The sequence below is a fragment of the Physeter macrocephalus genome, chromosome 14, assembly GCF_002837175.3.
Source record: "Physeter macrocephalus isolate SW-GA chromosome 14, ASM283717v5, whole genome shotgun sequence".
NCBI lineage: Eukaryota > Metazoa > Chordata > Mammalia > Artiodactyla > Physeteridae > Physeter > Physeter macrocephalus.
Genome location: NC_041227.1, coordinates 122,838,314 through 122,857,725, shown reverse-complemented (window position 1 = coordinate 122,857,725; position 19,412 = coordinate 122,838,314). Strand labels below are relative to the sequence as shown.

The 19,412-nt window shown below is 66.1% G+C and overlaps 1 protein-coding gene across 1 annotated transcript; it reads right to left on the bottom strand.

Moving 5' to 3' along the window:
* Positions 1–305: 305 nt before the first annotated feature.
* Positions 306–19,128, bottom strand: FASN (fatty acid synthase). Its single transcript, XM_024130118.3, has 42 exons — positions 19,008–19,128; positions 16,943–17,080; positions 16,007–16,159; positions 14,611–14,784; positions 14,196–14,396; positions 13,959–14,081; positions 13,759–13,874; positions 13,533–13,667; positions 12,415–12,877; positions 12,142–12,329; positions 11,864–12,053; positions 11,102–11,196; positions 10,835–10,969; positions 10,527–10,730; positions 10,257–10,372; positions 9,837–10,009; positions 9,572–9,763; positions 9,410–9,490; positions 9,108–9,293; positions 8,743–8,922; positions 8,463–8,666; positions 7,517–7,821; positions 6,777–7,169; positions 6,529–6,693; positions 6,314–6,432; positions 6,076–6,230; positions 5,718–5,921; positions 5,394–5,544; positions 5,129–5,307; positions 4,924–5,043; positions 4,603–4,725; positions 4,270–4,493; positions 3,990–4,191; positions 3,703–3,854; positions 3,499–3,590; positions 3,139–3,290; positions 2,800–3,045; positions 2,366–2,554; positions 1,862–2,092; positions 1,529–1,749; positions 1,343–1,441; positions 306–1,253 (listed from the first exon to the last, which is right to left on the bottom strand). Exons 2-42 carry the CDS (start codon positions 17,067–17,069, stop codon positions 864–866), a joined length of 7,548 nt encoding a protein of 2,515 aa, XP_023985886.1. The 5' UTR covers positions 17,070–17,080; positions 19,008–19,128; the 3' UTR covers positions 306–863.
* Between the last annotated feature and the right edge of the window lie 284 nt (positions 19,129–19,412).

The following is a 19,412-nucleotide window of genomic DNA, read 5'->3' as shown; positions in this document are numbered from 1 at the left end:
TGAGGCCCAGGAGAGAAAACCTGAGGTTTCCCTGAGGGATAAGGAAATCTGGCAAGGGTACCCCAGGGGGTACCCCACAATTATGCCAGTGGATTATCAGACTGCATACCTGTCTCCTCCTGGTCAAGCTTCCCTGATAGAGGGGCCCCTGCCTCAAGGTGTCCAGCCTGTTTTCAGGAGCCAGGCATTGCCCCCTCCCTCCTGCAGGGAGCAGAGGGTGGTCCCCTCCGGGCCACCAGGACTTGGCCAGGACAGCGCAGGCTCACAGGGCTGGTCAGGGAGGAGGGAAGAAAGGAGGCCCAGAGGCCAGAGCGCACGTGCGGTTTAATCGTGGGGAGGCTCCAGAGGAGACAACATTTCTACCAGGTTGGTGTAAAAATGAAACAGGGTCCAGACATGGTTCTTTACACAGACAATTACAGTAAATTTCAAAATCCAAGCAGCAGTTTGAATGTTGTTTTTGAAAAATGAACACAGACGAATAGGGTGGGTGCCCAGTGCCCGGGGCTGCTCCGCTCTGCTGCCGGCATCATGGGGCCCCGGCCCGGCTCCCGTGCGCCGGCCGCACAGGTGGACCAACCGGCGTCTCCCTGGCGACCCAATAAATAGGAGAATCCAAACGGAGAAACGACAAATGGACCCGCGTGGCAGAGCCCGCGCGATTCAGGAAGCTTGGCCTGGCTGGCGGCTCAGCCGACTCTTCACAGACCGGGCAGGTCTCCGAGTCGGCGGCGCGGGTCCCAGCCCCGCGCCCAGGGCAGCCGGGGTGGGGGGTGGGAGAGGGAAGGGCGCTGGTCCTACTGGTGGCTGCACGTGGGGTGCGGGGGCCAGCGGGGTGGGTCCCACATGCAGGACCCTCTGGCCTAGCCCTCCCGCACGCTGACACGTGGCTCGGCCAGGGAGCTGTGGATGATGCTGAGGATGGATTCCAGGCCGCTGCCCTCCAGCAGCGTGCGGTGGTCACCCTCAATGACATGCACGGACACCTTGCCGTCGCACACCTGGGACAGGTTGTAGTCAGCGCCCAGGTCCTCGCCATAGGTGCCGCCTGTCTTGGCGCGCAGCAGTGTCACGTTGCCATGGTAGGTGGCCTGCGGCGTGTACTTCTCGGCCGCCCGCAGCTTCTGGTAGAAGGAGCGCGCCGCGAAGCGGACGGCGTGGCGGTCCAGGCCCGCATGGCTCTGTGCGATCAGCTCCACGGCAGCCGCCACGCGCTCCTCCAGGCCCTCGAGGGGCAGTAGCGCCTCCAGCACCTGGAGGACAGGACAATGAGTGGCGCCAGGCAGGGGAATGGGGGGCAGGGGTGTCGGGAGGCCCGGCCACGCGGTATCTGCAGACTCACCCTGCCGTGCTCCGCGTCAGTGAACTGCTGTACGAAGAAGCACATGGCCTCGGCCTCGGCCTCTGCCTCGCAGCCAGGGGTCATCTTGGCGCGGTAGCTCTGCAAAGGGAGGAGGGGCCGCTGCAGTGGCGACACAAGGGGCTGGGACTCCAGACCTGGCCCCAGGGGCGCCGTTGCCACCCTCACCTGCGTGTAGGCCAGCACGTAGGTGTGCGAGCCATCGAACAGGAAGAGGCTATTGTTCGTGGGGCCGGCGCTCTGCTGTGCCTGCAGCTGTGAGCACATCTCGAAGGCCACGCAGGCCCCATAGGAGTAGCCAGCAATGCGGTAGGGCCCCTCTGGCTGCACCTGCCTGATGCACTCGATGTAGTAGGCGGCCAGGCTCTGGATGCTGTCCAGGGGTGCAGCTGCAGGGACAGCACGAGGCTTAGCCCTTGTCTGGACGTGCACGTCACCCCCAACCCATTGGGGGACGGAGGAGGCCCACTGTGGGGACAGCCCCGCAGGACCCTGACACACCTCCCGTGCACTGCAGGCCGTAGGTGGGAATGCTGAGCTTGGCAGCCAGGCTGTGGAACACCGTGATGGAGCCCTCGATGGGGTGCACTAGGAATAGGGGTCGCTCGGAGCTCTGCACAGAGTTGAGCGGAGTCAAGGTCGGGCCCTCAGGGTTCACCAGCAGGGTGCTCAGGTTCAGCTGGGCCTGCTGCCGGGCAGGGCTGTCCTCCTTGGGTGTGGGGGCCACCAGCTCTGTGAAGAGGGGCAGATGCCAGGGAGGGCTGGGGCCACATGGGGTCCCCTGCTACGATCCCCCAGCATGCACACATATACACACACACACCTGACTGGGGCTGCTGGTGGCTAGGGCAGAGGTGGGTGGGGGCACTGGGCTCCCAATGAGGGCTCTCAGGACGGGGCCAGATGGACGAGCCCTGACCTGGAGGGGGGCGGTCCAGGCTGCTCACAGGCCAGCAGCACTGAGAGGACCTGTGCTGCTTCGGGGATACCCCCCTCCACACCTACCATCAGCTGTGCCAGCCTGCGAGGAAAGTTCCTGCAGCTTCCGGAGCGTGAGCTGCTGGATTTCCCGCATGGACAGCACCCGGTCATGCTCTCGCTCCAGCATCTGGCGCACCTCCACGCCCATGAGTGAGTCTAGGCCCAGGTCTGCCAGTGAGCTGTCCAAGTTGACAGTGGCCAAGTCACGGATGCCTGGGGAGAGGCGCTCAGTTGGCAATGGGGGATGGGCCTTGGTGGGTACTGTACCCTGATGGCTGGGTCTTCCCAAACCATCAGCACTACTATGGTCATGGCACACAGCACCCACCCAGCTCTGCACAGACCACCTGTGTCTCTCCCTCCATGAGCAAGCCGGCATGCCCCCTTCTGCAGCCAGGGAGACCAGACTCAGGGGAGCTGCGTGTCTGCCAGTTGGGGGGTGCAGGGTGCTCCCTCACCCAGGATGTGAGCCACAGCCTTCACCAGGTCCTGCTGGCTGCTGCCGTCACCATGGGCTGCGGCCTTCTTCTCCGCCAGCACAAAGCTGCTCAGGACGGGGTGGGGCTGGTTCAGGAAGAGGTCCAGCACCTCCATGCAGGAGATGATGCGCTGGGGCAGTGTCCCGCCAATGACTATGTCGTTGTTACCCATGGTCTCCAGCACGACGCCCACATCGCCAATTGCGCCCCACTGCACGGCGAGGCCTGCGGGTGAGGGAGGGTGGGGGGCTGGGGTGAGAAGGGGCACAAGTGAGGGTGGCACCACAGGAGTGGAGGAGGAGGGGCGGGCGGGCCCACCTGGGAGGCCGTCATGCCGGCGCTTCTCACATATGCGCTCCATGGCGGAGTTGGCGAACCCGTAGTTGGTCTGGCTGGCGTTGCCACGCCCGCAGCTCACCGAGGAGAAGACCACGAAGTAGTCCAGCTCGGGGCATGCCTCCCGGGTCACCCTGTGGGTTCTCGAGTCACCCCCAGCCGGCATCCCCAGCCCACCGGCCGACATGCCCAGGATCCCTGGCTCGCCTGCCAAACCGCCTCCGCTGCCCCGGACCCTTGGTTTAGACCCCGGCAGAGGCCTGTGGCCTGGTCTCTGGACAGCAGTGTGAGGGCCGTGCGGGGGAGGGCTGGGAGAAGGAGAGAGGGAAGGGAGGAGCCCACCTGTCCAAGTTCAGGGTGCCACTGTACTTGGGTTTGTTGACGTCCTGGAAGAACTCAGGGGTCTGGTTCTCCAGCATGGCGTCTCTCAGGACCTGGGGTGAGGGGATCTTAGCACTTGCCTTTGCCCCAGGGCCTTGGGGGGCTTGCTTGGGGCGGGGGGCTTCCCTGGGCAGCTGGCTCCAGCCCCTTTAGAGCCGTCCTCACCATGGCCAGGTTGAAGACGCCGCCTACAGGCCCAAGCTGGGTGGCCTCAGTGATAAGGCTCCGGGCACCATCCAGCGAGCTGACGTTGCTGGTGGACACAAGGACCTGCACACCCTGGCGTCTCCACTCACGGACCTGCCTGGCCTGGTAACCTGCGGGACACAGACGGCGGGGATGGGCAAATCGGGGCTCTGGCCCTAAGCCCAGGTGCCCAGAGAGCAACATGAGGGGGAGCTGACTGAGGCCTCTCCCACCGCCCCACCCTCGTGCTCCCTGGGGCCGGTCACCTGTGCGGATCCCGGAGCGGGAGGTCAGCACCAGCTTCTGGGCCCCTCGCAGCATAAGCCACTGGGACAGCTCTAGGCCGAAGCCACCCAGGCCCCCTGTGATGATGTAGGTCTTGTGGGCTGGGCAGTAGGTCTTGGACAAGGCCGCCGTCAGGGTGGGCTTGGTCCCTCGCAGCACCGCCTCCTGCTCCTCCTCGCGTACCTGCAGCCCAAATGGCATCGCTGTTCACACACTGCCGGCAGGGGCCGGAGCTGGGGGTGCCTGGGGTCCCCTACTCACCTGGAGGACCACTTTGCCGATGTGTTTGCCCTGGGCCATGTAGCGGAAGGCATCCTCCACCTGGGTCTTGGGGAACACGGTGCGCTTGAGGGGCTGCACCACGCCGTCCCGGATGCCCGCCTGCAGCAGCGCCGACACCTCCCGCCAGGTGGCACTGTCTTCATCAAAGATTGCGTCCAGCAGGATCCCGTGGAAAGTCACGTTCTTCAGGAAGATGGCCATGCCTGGACAGGTGGGCAGGTGGGGAACTCACCACTCAGCTGACAGCCCACCCTGTGGACCCCCGCTCTGCCCAACAGCCCCCTGCCCACCCGGCCTGCTGCCCAGCCTCACCCAGGGGGTGGTTGTTGGAAAGGTCAAATTTGCCAATTTCCAGGAATCGACCATGCTGGGCCAGGCACCGCACACTGGCCTGCAGCTTCTCTTCCGCCAGGGAATTCAGGACGAGGTCAACACCTTGGGGTGGGGGGGCAAGAGGGGTCCTCACAGTCAAGACCACTGCCCAGCCAACGTGGCACAAGTCCGGAAGGCCAGACCCTGTCCCCGCCTGGGCTGGTGTCTCCTCCAGCTTGGCCGGAGGGGGGCGGGGATGGGAGGAAGAGGGGGCTGAGAATATGGGTGGATGGCGGTTGTCTAGTGATGGGAGCCACTCACCCTTCCCGGCCGTGTACCAAAGCACGTGCTGCTCGAAGGACGTGTCCCGGGAGTTGGCAAAGCTGGCTTCGTTGAGCTGTGGGAACCTGGCCTGGAGGTATGCCCGCTTTTCAGCTGACCCTGGTGGGGAGAGACGCTGCTGGTAAGTCTGGGCTTCAGGCATTGGAGGGGCAGTCCTGGGCTCTGGGAAGGGCTGTAGGCTTACCCACAGTGGTGAAGACGCGGCAGCCCAGGCTGAGAGCGATGGCGATGGCGGCCTGACCCACACCGCCCGAGCCCGAGTGGATGAGCACCGTCTCCCCAGGCTGCATGCGTCCACGTACTACCAACGCGTAATAGGCTGTGGTATAGACGACGGGCACTGAAGCTGCCTCCTCCAGGGTCCTAGGGGCACAGTGCAGGGGTCAGCTCTGGCCTGACCCCTGGACACATTCATGTTGGGCCCCAGGTCACAGCCCTGACCGACTCACCAGTTGGAAGGCACGTCCCATAGGAAGTCCTGAGACACCAGAATGGAGGTGGCCAGGCCTTCGGCGGGCACCAGCCCCATCACACGCTTGCCTCTGGCATCTCGGCCGGAGAACTCCATGCCCAGCATGCAGTCTCGAGCGACCCATTTTCCTGGGGGCAGATGGTGGGTGAGCCCCTTATCTCCCCAGGAGGACCCCAGTGTGTGAGCTTAGGTTCGAGGAGCCTCCCAGGTTCCTGAGCATTGTGGGGTGAGGACCCCCCTGTTCCCAGGTCCTGGCCCCGAGGGTCTTTGTTCTGGTCCCCCCACCGTGTGCTGCCTGTACCTGGGATGGCGTCGGGGGACAGCTTGCCCGTGGCCAGCATGACGTCTCGGAAGTTGAGGGAGGCATAATAGATGGTGCAGAACTGGACTCCAGGGCCAGTGGGCTGGGCGTGGCGCAGAGGAGAGCAGACCCAGCGGATGGAGGAGAGGTCCCCTCGGGTGAGGATGTTTACAAAGGCGTGCTCTGTCTGCTCCTCTGGCCGGTCTGCGGGTGGCAGAAAGTGGAGCTGCCACAGGGTCACATGCAGCCCTGGGCTGGGCAGGGCTTCCGGCCAGGGTCCCCCTGCCCTCTCCTTCTCAGCCCACCCAGCTGCGAGGGGAGGAGCCTGGGGGGGCAGGGTGGCACATTGGGGGCTCACCCTTTTCCAGTGGGAAGTGGCGGAACGCCCCCCAGGCCCCGTCCCGGTAGACGTTCATCACCAGGTCCCCCTGCAGCACCTTCTGCAGCTCCAAGGAGTTTGGGTTCATCTCAGGGATGGGGGACGCGCTACTGAGGTTGGACACCAGGACGCACCTATGGGCAGCCAGACAGGTGAGAGGAAGCTGGGGGGGTTGGAGGGGAGGAGCAAGGGGCATGCAGCTCAGTGGGCATCTCACCGAATCTGGTGCCCGCCGGGCTCTTTTCGGAGACAGTTCACCATGCCCACGACTCCTGAGGTGGTGCAGCCAACGGCCATGAGCCACACGGGCCGGGAGGAGGAGTCAGCCAGGATGTTCTGTAGAACGAGGGAGGGGTTGGCTTCTGGGGGCTCCCCAGGCCCCAGCGTTGGAGCTGCGTCGGCCAGGCCTGGCCAGGGCTGGGAGGGACTGACCTTCAGTGAGTCGACCCATCCGAAGCTGGCATCTTCCACAGACAGGAAGACTGGGCTGTCCTGCGGGGCCAGCCGGCGGCACAGGAAGAGCACAGAGCCGTAGAAGGACCTCTTCAGGGCCACCAGGTGCAGGGATGCCCCGGTAAATAGGCTCTCCCACTCGTCCTGTGCGTTGGGGGGGTCAGTGCTTGGCAGCCTCCTGGCCCCTCCCCATCCCAGCCCCTCCCCATCCCGGCCCCGCCCCGCACCTGGCTCAGGAGGTGCTGCCCCCCTTGATGTGGCTCAGAGCAGGTGAGAAAGGCGACAGTCTCCCCCAGGGAGTAACCTCCGAGCAGCGTGTGCAGCAGCAGGAAGCCTCCCTCCTTCAGGGTAGCCGCCATGTTGCCGACGGCCGTGGCCGGGTCACCAAGGGTGGCCAGGGCACAGTTGCACACCAGGAGGTCAGCCCTGCCCAGGCTGCTGGGGGCTGGGTCCACAGGGTCCCACTGGCCCTGGGTCAGGTCGAGCTGCTGCAGCTTGGCTTGGGCAGCCTCCAGGGCCTGGGGGTGGCGGTCAGTGGCTATGTAGTCCAGCTGCATCAGGGGCTGGGTGTTCAGCAGCGCCGGGATGCGGGAATACAGTCGGCCGTCACCAGCCAGCACCTGGGGTGAAACAGCTTCTTGGATCAGCTGCCACGGGGCAGGCGCACCCACCCCCTCAGCTGGGTGTCTCCCAGAAAGACCCACCCACCCCCTCAGCTGGTGTCTCCCAGAAAGACCCACCCACCAACTCCGCTGAGGCCACTGGCCAGCGCTGCCCTGTCCACAGCACCCGCAGAGCCCACCTCCAGTCCCTTCTCTGTGCCCCTTCCCCTTCAGTGTGTGGGCGGCCTCAGCACCATCGCGAGTTGGGCGACCTCGCGTCAGAGGGGCCCCGGCCCTCCTGACGTTTGGGGCTGCCTGCGTCTGGGTCCATATGCACAGTGCCTGCCTCTGTGCTCGGCACCCACCTCCACCACCTTCATTCTGAGGCTGGCCGTGTTCTCCAGGGCGGTGTCCACGCACGCCTTGAGTGCTGGGGAGTCGAGGAGGCCGCTGAGCAGGGGGTCATCACACAGCAGGGGCCTCTCCTGGGCCAGGACCTGGCCCAGTTCCTGCTGTAGGTTCCCATTGAGTTGCAGTTGGCAGGCGGTGGCCAGCAGCCGAGGCAGGCCCTGTTGCGGGGCCTCCCGGGGAGCCTGGGCACTTTCCAGCCCGGGCACAACCATCTTCATCCCCTGCTGGGCCACCTTCATCTGCAGTGCCTGTGCCAGCCCTGGGGAGGAGAGAGACGGGTGCTAGGGAAGAGCCTCAGCTGGGCTGGGGTTCCTGAAGGTCCCCCAGCAACTGGTGTCTGCCTGGAGCAGGGACTAGGAGGTAAGCAGGACCCACCGCCCGGCTCTGCCCACTGACAGCAAATAGAGGGACGGAGTGGGCAGTCCAGTCCTCCAGGGCTAGAAACTGGCATCAACCATCGGGACCACTGGGTGGGTGAAGGGCTGCTCTGCCTCCCACCCAGGTGTGAGCCCCACAGAGGGTGGATTCTCCAGAGGGTGGGTTCAGTGCCTTGACGGCCCTGCTGCCCCTCCCCAGCACCCCCCACCCATCAGCTTGGGTGTGAGCCCTGTGTGGGGGGCCGTCTCATGGCATTACGCCTACACGGCTGGCTGGGGGCACAGACAGGAGGGGACAAATCTGTCACCTATGCGTGCTAGGCCTCCTCTGAAGACGTCAGCTCTGGGCGGGGGGAGCCAGGCCTGGGGGCACTCACGAGGGGAAGGCAGATTTGGGCTCCACGTGAAGGAGGGGCTGTGACGGGGCGATGAGGGGAGGTGATGAGCTCCCCTTTGCCAGACTGGGCACAGGGACTGGGAGCTGGGCCCCGGGACAAAGGGGGCGGGGGGGCGCAGGCCTCACCCCTGCACAGCTGCAGCTCCTCCTGCAGGGCCAGGCTCCCAGCCAGGCACCCGCTCTCCACGTGCGGCGTGAAGCAGAACTTCTCCAGGATGGGTGCCAGCTGCTCCTGCTGTCGCCGAGGGGCCACCGAGGCATGGAGCCTCGAGATGTGGACGCTGCCGGCCACTATGCTGTTCAGACACCTGTTCACCACCACGTCGGCCACTGCGGGGACATGCTGGGTAAGTGCGGGCAGCGCCTGGCGCGGGGACACAAGTGTGCGGGGCCAGGGCAGGGCTACCTTGTGTCTCGCCTTGCAGCGCGTGCAGCTTCTGCCGGTGGGTGGTGGGGTCGATGTGGATGGCGGTGATGCGCGTGGGCAGGCACAGGTTGCGGTGGCCCGGGACCAGGAGGGACATCTGCAGCATGGTGTCCAGGAAGGTCACCCAGTTGTCCTTCCACAGCAGCCGGCCTGTGTTACCTGGGGTGGAGGGACCGTCAGCTCGGCCAGGTTGGGTCTCTCCCCCAGTGGGCCCTCTCCTCCACGCGGCCCCCTCACACCAACAACTGCCCTCCCTTCACCCGGCTTGGGCATCTAACGCCGGGCAGCAAGAGTTAGCCCCAAAGCACGTTCCTGAGTATAAAGTGGGGCCCCCTTGCACCCACCTTCGAGGTTGGCCTCGAGGATGCCCTGGAAGTGGGGGCCGTAGTTGTAGCCCCGCAGCCGCAGCTCCTTGTACACGTCGCCCTGGCTCAGGTGGAACGCAGCAGTGGGGTCTACAGGTGTGGGGGCCGTGCCATACTGGTTGTCAAAGAGCCTGGGATCGGGGTCCTTCCACTGGTGTATCTGCCCTGTGGGCGGGGGTGGCAGAAGGGCCTGAGGGCAGGGCCGGGCTGAGCTGGCAGCCAGGGTCCACCCAGAGACCCCCACCAGGGACTCTGCAGCCTGGGCGGGTGCCCCTGCTCACCGCTCACGATCAGGTTGCCGTTCTCAGACACCTCGAAGGTGCACGAAGCCTCCAGAAGCCGCACTTCCAGGGGCACGGTCCCTGCAGGCAGCAGGGTCAGAGGTCAGCAGCAGGGGTCAGCAGGCAGCACTCCCGCCCCGCATCCCGAGCCGCCTGCCTCACCTGTCTTGGGCAGGATGGTGGCCTGGTGTAGCGTCACGTCCTCAAACACCACAGGCACCTGCTCCATGTTTTGGTCCAGGGCTCGTGCCAGCGTCTTCCATACCAGGAATAGGTAGCCAGTGGCGGGGAAGATCACGCGGCCATCGATGCAGTGATCCAGCAGGTAGTGGTCAGGGGTCTCAGGGCTGGCATCTGTGGGGCATGGGCCTTAGTGCCAGCGACCAGGAGGAAGGAGTCGCCCCCCGCCTGCCCGCACCTCACTCACCGATCTTATAGACAGTGACAGAGGAGCTGCTGGAGCCACTGGGGAAGTCCTCCACGGCGGGCACATCCCAAGTCTGGCTGTGGTCCCACTTGATGTGGGGGGAAATGAGGGGGGTCCCCCGGGGAGCCGGGAACTCCACGGGTGGGAACAGACCGTTGGGGTTGATGTCAATGCTGGAGAGTGGAGAGGGGAGATGTGAGCAGCACACCTGCCCCCAGGACCACCCTGCTATACCCACTGCCGACCCACTGCCAACCGTTCTCCCCTAAGACCCCAGGGATGACCGAGACGGGGTGGGGTGGGGGCGGCAGTGAGGGTGTGACGGTGGCCCAGCACCCACAGGCCCGCTTCCTGGGGACGATGTCAAGGCCAGCCCGTGGCTGAGGGGCTCCCAGGGTCAAGCAGGGAGAGGGGACGCACCCCATCAGGTGGAGCCTGCCCACGTTGCCGAGGAAGAACTCCAGGTTGTCCCTGTGGTCCTTCTTCATCAGCGGGATGACGGTGCAGCTGGACTTGAGGCCTCGCTTCAGGATGGCCTGAGAGGCAGAGACAGGCTGGGCCTCCCTGACTAGCTCCCCCCACCCACACACAAGGCCACGCAGAGCCCGTCCAGCCTGCCTCCCTGCCACGCCCCCACCGCCATCCCTCCCGGACCTGACCGTGCTGCCCGTGCTGCCCCCAAGCGCGCACCTGCAGCAGGGCGTGGGGGGCGATCTCCAGCACCACGGCGTGCTCGGGCACGTGCCTCAGTGCCTCCTGGAAGAGCACGGGGCTCACCAAGTTGTTAACGTTGTACTCAGCTGAGAACGTGCGGGCCAGGCGGCCCTGCCACTGGGCCTCGGGGATGGAGGTGCTGAGCCAGCACATGGAGCGGGGCCGTGGCTCCCGGATCACCTGCGCACATGGCCAGGCTCGGTCGGCGTGAGGGAGCTTGGGCCCGCCTGCCCGCCCGTCCTCCGGGAGGCCCCCGCCAGGCAGCCCGTGGGGCAGCAACCCACCTTCTTGAGCGCCTGCAGCAGCGCAGGGGCGATGGAGTCCATGAAGTAGGAGTGGAACGCTATGCCACCTGTCCGCACCTCCTTGGCAAACACACCCTCCTGCTTCAGCTGCTGCACGAACTCGGACATTGCGGCCTGGGGTGGGGGCGGGGAGGGGGCAGGGGCGCTGGACGAGCAGTCCTAGGCCTGTGCCCGGCTCCCCATGCAGAGCTCACCCTGAGGGATAGGAGGGGACTTGGGGATGAGGCCTCGCCTCCCAGGGCCCACCTGAGGTCCGGAGATGGTCACAGAGTCCTCGGAGTTGTGGCAGGCAGGCACGATACCAGGGGGGCAGCGCCGCTTACACTCTTCCCAGGACAAGCCTGGGGGCAGAGACAGCCTCAGAAGGTGGCCACAGGGAGCCGGCACCCTCACTCGGCCCCTCCCCAGGGGGAGGAAGACGCTGCCGGGGCGGCCCGAACGACAGAGGCGGTGATGACGGCTGCAGAGCGGCACCTTTACGAGGCACTTTCACCCCTGCCGTGTCTGATCTCAGGCAGAGGTGTCGTTAATGCTACCCCACAGGCGGGAGCCAGTTTCGGCTCAGTATTGACGCCAAAGGCTCCTACATCTGACCAACCACAGAGGACCTCGGCCTCACTCTCCTGCCAGCCCCTCAGGCTTTCTCGGGTGTCCTCCCGTCTCCAGCCCTGCCTGCCCGGAGTGTGAACAGGCCCACTCCTTCCCCTGCAGCCCCCCAGGGGTTTAGCTCAGGCTCATGGGAAAACCATGCTGGCCTCTACTGACGCCCATGGGCAAGCGTGCCGAGCACCAAGGCCATCAGGCTCGGGGAGGCCACACGGGGCACGCTGAGCAGGCCGTCAGGGTCGCTCTCACCCTGAAGTGAGGAGGACGGTGGCCGGCGAGTCACCCCAGGGCCTTGCCTCTGCCCAGCACCAATGTCGAAGGTGCCAGCGTAGACGTCCCCTCCCACGGAGACCCTCAGGCCCATGGGTGGAGGGGGATGGGGGAGCACAGGGCAACACCTACCCACAGCTGCCATGGCCCCGGGTGGGATGTTGGCCTCCTTGATGCACTGGGCCCTCCAGTAGGCAGCGAGGACAGCCTCCTCCTGAGAGAGGCAGCCGTCGGCGTAGCCGCAGGCCACCTCGCCCAGGGAGTGCCCAATGATGCCGTCAGGTCGCAGGCCCATGGAGGTCAGCAGGTCTATGAGGGCAATCTGGGGGAACAGGGTGCGTCACGCCAGTCCCGGGGACGCCAGGCTGACCGCCCTACCGGCCCACTCACCCCAGACCCCAGGGGTGCACCTGGATGGCAGTGAGGCTCACGAAGGACTGGACGGTGTCATCAAAGGTGGCCTCATCTGTGCTCATCAACAGGTCCGACACTTGCAGTCCCAAAGGCTTCACGGCCTCGTCTGAGCGCAGGATGGAGTCGCGGAAGCTGCCCAGGCGCATGAGGCTCAGCCCCATCCCGCGCCACTGTGCGCCCATCCCTGTCCCAGTGAGAGGCGTCAGGGCAGGGCTGCGCGGCCCTGCCCCCACTGCCCTCGGGGACAACCTGGGGAGCCGGGGGCTCACCGGAGCAGATGAACCAGAGCGGGCGCTTGCCAGCTGGCACCTGGTGCACCTCCTGGTCGCCGCCCTGGCCGCCCAGCACAGCGTAGCCACGAAAGGGCATGGCGGCCGTGGGGGCGGCCGCGATGTCGTTGAGCATGCTCACGAAGGCCAGGTCCTGGCTGTGCTGGAGGCCCTGCTCCAGCAGGCCCTGCACAGCCTCAAGCGTGCGCCCGCTGGCCCGCAGCAGACGGGGCAGGGCAGAGTGCGGGGCAGGCGGCGGGGGCGGCTGGGAGTTGGGCCGGAGGATGACATGCACGTTGGAGCCGCCGAAGCCGAAGGAGTTGATGCCCACATTGCCCCCGAGAACGGGCAAAGGCCGGTCCACTACCTGCAGCTGCCCGTCTTGCAGCGCTGGGATCTTGGGGTTTGGGCTGTGGAAGTGCAGGTTGGGGGCCCAGACCCCGTGCTCCAGGGACAGCAGCACCTATGGGTGCCTAATGGTCAGTGGGGTGGCCAGCCCCGGGCTCCCTGCCCTGCTGGTCAGGGTGGGCTTCAGGTACTTCCCTTCCTGAGGACACTCTGAGGTCACCTGCCCACTGCAACAGACTTCCTTCCCCCCAACCTTGCCCAGCCCCAGTGCAGTGGTCTGGTGACCAAGCCGCAGGCCCCTTCCCCTCTCAGCCTTGGGCCTCACCTAGGGCCCCTACCACCTCTGGACTAATGGCCATGGGTCTAGACACAAAGGTCCCTCAGCCAGACCCCACCCCAGGTCCCGATCTAAGAGCTGCAGACAGGTGGCTACAGTGGCCCAGGAAGCCCAGAGCACCAGGGAGCCTGAGCAGTGGTGACCTGGATGCTCTGGGCTACCAGTTGGTCAGCAGGCCATGGGGAAGGGCAGCCCTGGAGAGGCGGGGCCGCCCCGCTGCTTCTGCACCCTCTGGCTTGGTCTCTTGTGGAGCAGTACTGGGCAAGCTATCTGGCCCAGTGAACTAGGGCAGGGAATGGCTACATGCTGGCACCCTGCTGTCTGGGTCTCAGTGGCCCACACCCCACCGCACACCCTGTGGGGATCCTCCCCCGACCGGGCAGCAGGAAGCCGAGGAGGCAGGGGCAGGATGGCCCCAGACCCGCCCACCTACCTTGACCAGTGCTGCGAGCCCCGAGGCGGGCTCCGCGTGCCCCATGTTTGACTTGGTGGACCCGATCAGCAGGGGGTCCTGGCGGGTGGCACACAGGGCCCGCGTGATGCTGTTCAGCTCCTGGGGGTCGCCCACCTGTGGGAGACTCAGGGAGGTCAGGACTCCACCCCGGCGCCTCTCCGGCGTGGGGGTGTCGGGTGTGCACAGGGCCAGGCAGGGCTCTCACCTTGGTGCCGGTGCCATGGGCTTCGATATACTCCAGGGACTCGGGGGTCAGCCCGGCCGACTTGTACAGGGAGCGGATGAGCTGCTCCTGCACCTCTCCAGAGGGGAAGGTGACGCCTGTGGGCGGGGCCAGGCCTCAGCACACCACCAATCACCTAACCGCCTGCAGCCCCACCCTCACCCTGCCCGGGCCGCTCCCACCTTGCTCTTTGAAGCCATCAGTGTTGGTGCCGGCATTGAGGATGGTGGCATACACCCGTCGGGCCAGGGACTTCTTGGTCAGCAAGACGGCCACCACAGCCTCTGCTCGGCAGTAGCCATCCCCTGGGGGCAGAGGGCACCTCAGGCCTAGGAGCTCAGGGCAGAGCTCAGGGGCTGGTGTAGGGTGAAACGGGGGCTGGGGGTGCTATCCTGCGCTCCCACGCCCTCCGCCCTCACCTGCTGCATCGAAGGATTTGCAGGAGCCCTCAGGGCTGAGCATGCCCAACTTCATGAACTGCACCGAGGTGTTGGGCTTCAGCAGGATGTTGATGCCACCCACAACGGCCGCGGGGCACTCCCCACTGCGGATGGCCTGGTAGGCGCTCTGCAGGGCCAGCAGGCTGGAGGAGCAGGCTGTGTCCAGGGCAACGCTGGGCCCTGCAGGCAAGGGCACAGTGCAGCTGTGGGACTCCCCCAACCTTGGGGCCCTGGCAGCTTTAGCAGGTGCCCTCCACGTGGAGCCTATGACACTGGGACCTCACCCCTGCAGGCCTTCCTCGGAGAGGGGAGGTCAGAGTCTGGAAGGGTCTCAGCTGCCGTCCGGCCCACCCTGCCCCAGTCCGAGGCCCAGAGGAGCTGTGTGTGCACCCACCTTTGAAGTCGAAGAAGAAGGAGAGGCGGTTGGCCATCATGGCACGCTGGCAGCCCACCATACTGTAGCCCATGAGGGTTTCAGGGTCTCGACTCAGAGCCTCTGAGGCCTCAGAGCTGCTCACACCCACCCAGACACCGGTGTTCGTCCCACGAAGGGAAGCTGGGTTGATGCCTGTAGGAGACAGAGGTCAGCCCTAGCTGCTGTGACACGCCCAGCCCACCACCCAGCTCTGGGAGGTGAGGCCTCGCCTCTCAGCCTGACTCTGGAGGGGACGAGGTGGGCCAGGGAGGAGAGAGCAGAGCCACAATGGGGCGGCCAGCCCAGGTAGGGCTGAGAACGGATAACCAGGTCACAAGGAACCGGGGCCCAGGCACGGGCGGGGTGCCAGGTGGGGCTCCAGGCTCTGGGTCAGGCAGTGGCCAGAGACAGCCGGAGGTGGGGACAGAGGGCAGCATTGTCCCTAGGCTACTCCCCTGGCCCCTGGTGTTGCTGCCAGGGTCTGGTGAGCCCTGAGGGCGGCCTGCCCTGGGCGGGCCAAGATAAGAAGACAGAGAGAGACAAAGGCCGAGTGTCCAGGCTTGGGAAGGAGGGAGGGACACTGGCCAGCCCCTGGGGAGAAGCATCCAAGGTCTCCGGGTGGGGCCTGGGCAGTGGAAAGGCCTCCACTTTCCCCTACCAGGGTCCTCTCACCTCCCCTCCACTCCACCCCAGGCAGCACGTGTCCATGACCCCGTCAGGCTCAGTGTCAACCCCAGAGACTACTTAGCATCTGCTGCAGGACAAGAGACGGCAAGACCAGGATACCCACCCTGTCAACCACAGGTGGGAGCAGGCAGGCCCCAGGTTCCCCCTCAGAGCTGAGCTCTCACCGCTCACCTACTGAGAGGCCTCACCCACATGGCAGCCTCCCCTCTCCCACCTGGCAGGACTTCTATGTCCCTGGTGTCCCTGGGACAAGTCTGTGCCCCGGGACAAGGGGCAGCTGGCCTCGAGGCACTTGTCCAAGGCCAGACAAAACCCAGCGGAGGAGAATGTGGAGGGCAAGAGTCCTGGGGCCAGATCTCGCCTCCTACTCTGCCTGGCACCCTGCCCTCGCCCCCAAGATCAGCCATGCAATGGGGAGTGAGGAAACTGGGGCATCAGGACATGCCTGGGACACCTCTGGTGTGCAGTTGTGAAACGTGACCTGCCCAAGGCCCATGCCTCCCCAGCCCAACCGCCCCAGACCAGGACTCCGCTCCCTCCTCAACAGCTTCTATGTTTTGGATGTTTTGTTATGAACACGTGTTGCTCTTAGAAGCAAAACGGAGGAACGCTTTCAGAGGGGTGGCAGGAACCTCAGGGATGGGCCCCCAGAAGTCCCAGGTTGGCTGTCAGCCTCCTGATGACCCACCTCCGTCCACAATGGCCTCGTAGGTGACCTCCAGAAGCAAGCGCAGCTGGGGATCCATTGTGTTTGCCTGCTTGGGGTGGACCCCGAAGAAGGAGGCGTCAAACCGGGACAGGTCCTTCAGCTTGCCTAACCGCCGGGGCAGGCCATACAGTCCTGTGGAACACATGCAGATGGAGGGGCCAGCCACGGAACCTCACAGCCCCGAGTGACCGACAGCGGCGTCCCTGTGGCAACAGGGAGCCAAGGCTCCCCGGGATGGGTGGGCCCATTTCTGAGAGGGGGCCCTAGGGGGAGCCTCATGGGTGGTGTCCCAGAGCACAGCACTGGGGGGGGGAGTGCCCCCTCCTCCTACCCACCACTGTCCTGTCCTGCTGGAGACCCCCTGCCTGGCCTGACACTGGCCCCAGAGGCTGAGGCCAGGCCAGGCTCCGCCACACTGACTCACATCCCGTAGATCAGGTAGAGCCGCTCTGCAGAAGAACCTACTGGGCGTGAGACAGTCAAACCAGCTTCCTGGGAGAGCCTGATGTCTTATCTGACGGTTTGGGACACGTGGGCCAGCAGTGGCTGGCCAGGCTCTGCAGGGACCAGGTGGTGGGCAGTGGGGCCGGAGGTGCTCACCCACCTGGCCTAGCCCTGGATCTGCCCCCTAGCAGCTTACCTAGCTCATCTGGGCAAAGACCATGCCCAGGGCCAGCCCTCAGTCTCCTGCGGACTGGAGTTCAGTCCCTAGCCCACTGGCCAGAGGCCCCAGTTTCTCCCTTGCCCTGAGCCTTCTCCTGGCGCCATCTCGCAGGAAGAGCCTGCAGCATGGCCTCACCTCGGGTGACCGTTGGCTCTGCAGGTGGGACGGGAGCTCAGGCCAGAGCGGGCCTGTCCTGGTAGCTTGGAGGCTGTGTACCAGCGGCAGTGAGAGGAGAACCCAGGCCCACTCACCTGCCTTCCACCGCCTGTCATCATCCGTCACCATGTCCACACCGCCGATGAGATTGGCCCAGAACTCCTCCAAGTTCTCCGACTCAGGCAGCTTCCCGGACATGCCAGCGATCACCACCTCCTCCATGGCTGCTCTCTCTGCAGGGAGGGTGGTGTGGGGGCCCGGACACTGGTCAACCTCAGCTCCCACATTGCCAGTCTGCAGCCTCACTGGAGGCCCAGCTGCTGCTCCCCCGGCCCCGGCTTCCTGGCCCCGCTCCTCCATCTGGCCCACCCAAGGGTCTGAGAGCAGCAGCTCAGAAAGCCCCACAACAAAGATCCACACGGCCAGCGCCTATGCTGTGTGCCAGCCGGGACAGATGCCCTGGGTGAAGTATGTGTACGGTGGTTGGGAGGCGGGGAGTCCACTCTGGTCCAGCCTGCCTGCACCTCTCACTGGGAGTATTGGGCTCTCTGGGCATTGGCCCTGGCCTGGGGTGACCCCAAAACGGCCCTGCTGCAACTCCCTGCTGCAGTGGTCCCAGGAGAGGGCCTCACAGTGGGAGGCAGGCAGGGCCAACCCAGAGAAGGGCCCAAACCCTTCCTAGGAAGAGGCTGCCTGGCCGTCAGCCTATTAAGAGCTGGCCAAGCGAATTTAGCAGGCGAAGGAGAAAGGGCAAACATGGAGGTGAGAAGCACCCACGCTGTCCTCCATGCTGGGGCCAACGGCTCGGGCACTGAGAGTGCCAAGGCCTGGTGGGGCTCTGGGGCAAAACTGGTCCCTGCCCCACGGTGGACAGACCCAGTCTGTATGGCAGCTCCAGTGAGCTCCAACCTGGAGAACTACTCCTGGTCAGGTGCCAGGCAAGTGCTACCCAGACCCACACACCTGAACAGGTTGAGGCCTCAGAGTCCTGCTTGCCAATCTCACGCAGCCTGCCTGGCCACCCAGACCCAGGTCCCCAAGGCGCCAACGAGGGAGCCTAGGCTACCCTGAGACTGTGGGTCCAGGACGGGGGCTCCTGTACAGACCCTGAGGAAGGGGGCAAGGCCAGGGTTGATCCTGCACGCTTCCACCAAGGCTCCAGGGCCTCATGGCGCTAATGACCCCTGGACTCGCCAACCAGCGGCCCTCCAGCGTCTCTCTGAACAAGGGAAAGCACAAGCAAGTGGAGAGAGCGTCTTCCTTGGGTGCCCTGATCGCCCTGCTGTCCCGGCAGAGAGGGAGCCCCCTCCCCCAGCGCTAAATAAAGAGCCCTTTGCCGGCCCAGAGACACCAGCTCCCGGGGCGGCTGCTTCTCCAGAAAGCGCCCGCTCTGTTCTCCCCCTACTTGCTATTCACGCGGAGTCCGGCGGGACTAGGCAAGGGGGTGGAGACCCCTGCAGAGTGCACTGCCTCGCATGCGCCGCCGCGAGGCTGTACGGGGCAGGAGCCGCTCTCCCCCCAGAACTTCGGGGGCTCCAAACGGAGCCCACGTGGTGGGGAAGCCGTCCTCATCCGGCCCCGCTCCTCCTCCACCCACCACCCTCCCTTCTTTTTAGGCCCTCCGGTCGGCTGAGACTCTGCTATCCCGCACCCGGAGGTGGGGGGACGCCGCAGATGGAGGGGCTCGGCGGCCCGGCCCGAAACGAGGCCCTTGTGGGCGGCCGGAGCTGGGCGCACACCGGGCGGCTGGGGGCTCCTACAGGCCCTCGAGGGTCCGCAGCCGCCTGGCCCAGCCCAAGACCAAAATGGCTGTTCGCGGCGCTCCTGGGCGTCCGCCCCTCGCCATCCGCCCACCTGCCCCGCCGGGCCTGGGGCATGCCGCGAGGGCCTTTCGCCGCCCGGCCTCGGGCGCCCCGTGGGGCTCGAACATCCAGACCGGGGGCTCGGACCACGAGACCAGGGCAGGCTGTGCGGGGCGACCCCTCGCCACTGGCGCACCGGACGACGCGCGCCCAAGGCCGGAAGATGCGGGCCGGCGGCGCCCCCTCGAGCCTGACCGCACCACCCCCGCCCCGGCCCCTGCCCCTGCCCCTGCCCGGCCCCAGGACTCCGGTCCCCGGCAACCAACTCCCGACCCCGGCCCGACCTGGCCGCTCGTACCTGGTCTGGGCGCGGGCGGTGGCGTGGGCGGCGGAGGGAGAGCGAGGATGGAGCGCGCGGCGGAGGGGAGGCCGGGCCGCTTCCGTCTCTCTGGCTCCCTCTAGGCCCGCGCCGGCGCTATTTAACCGCTGCCGTCCCCGCGCGGACACGCCACATGGGCTGACAGCTTGGCTGCGCCGCCCAGGCCAATGAGCGTCAGGGCTGCGCCCCGGGACCAGGCGCGCCGCCGCCAGTGGGGTGATGCCGCGCGCCGCCGCCGGACGCCGGGACTCTGCGCGGGGGCGCGCCAGGGGGGCGCCGGGCTGGGGGCCCCGGGACTCGGGGGGCGCCGGGGCGGGACGCAGCGTCACCCCCGCCCCACGACTTCCCTTCCGCGCCCCACGCCTCCCGGGGCCGCCCCCACCC

Coding starts and splice junctions, on each gene's coding strand:
- FASN (XM_024130118.3), bottom strand. CDS start 17,069: ATGGAGGAGGTGGTGATCGCTGGCATGTCCGGGAAGCTGCCTGAGTCG. Junction 5,545..5,717: donor GTCCCCCGACGCCATCCCAG/GTACAGGCAGCA, acceptor ATCTGCCCCCAG/GAAAATGGGTCGCTCGAGAC. Junction 4,192..4,269: donor TCGGCAAAGTGGTCCTCCAG/GTGAGTAGGGGA, acceptor TTTGGGCTGCAG/GTACGCGAGGAGGAGCAGGA.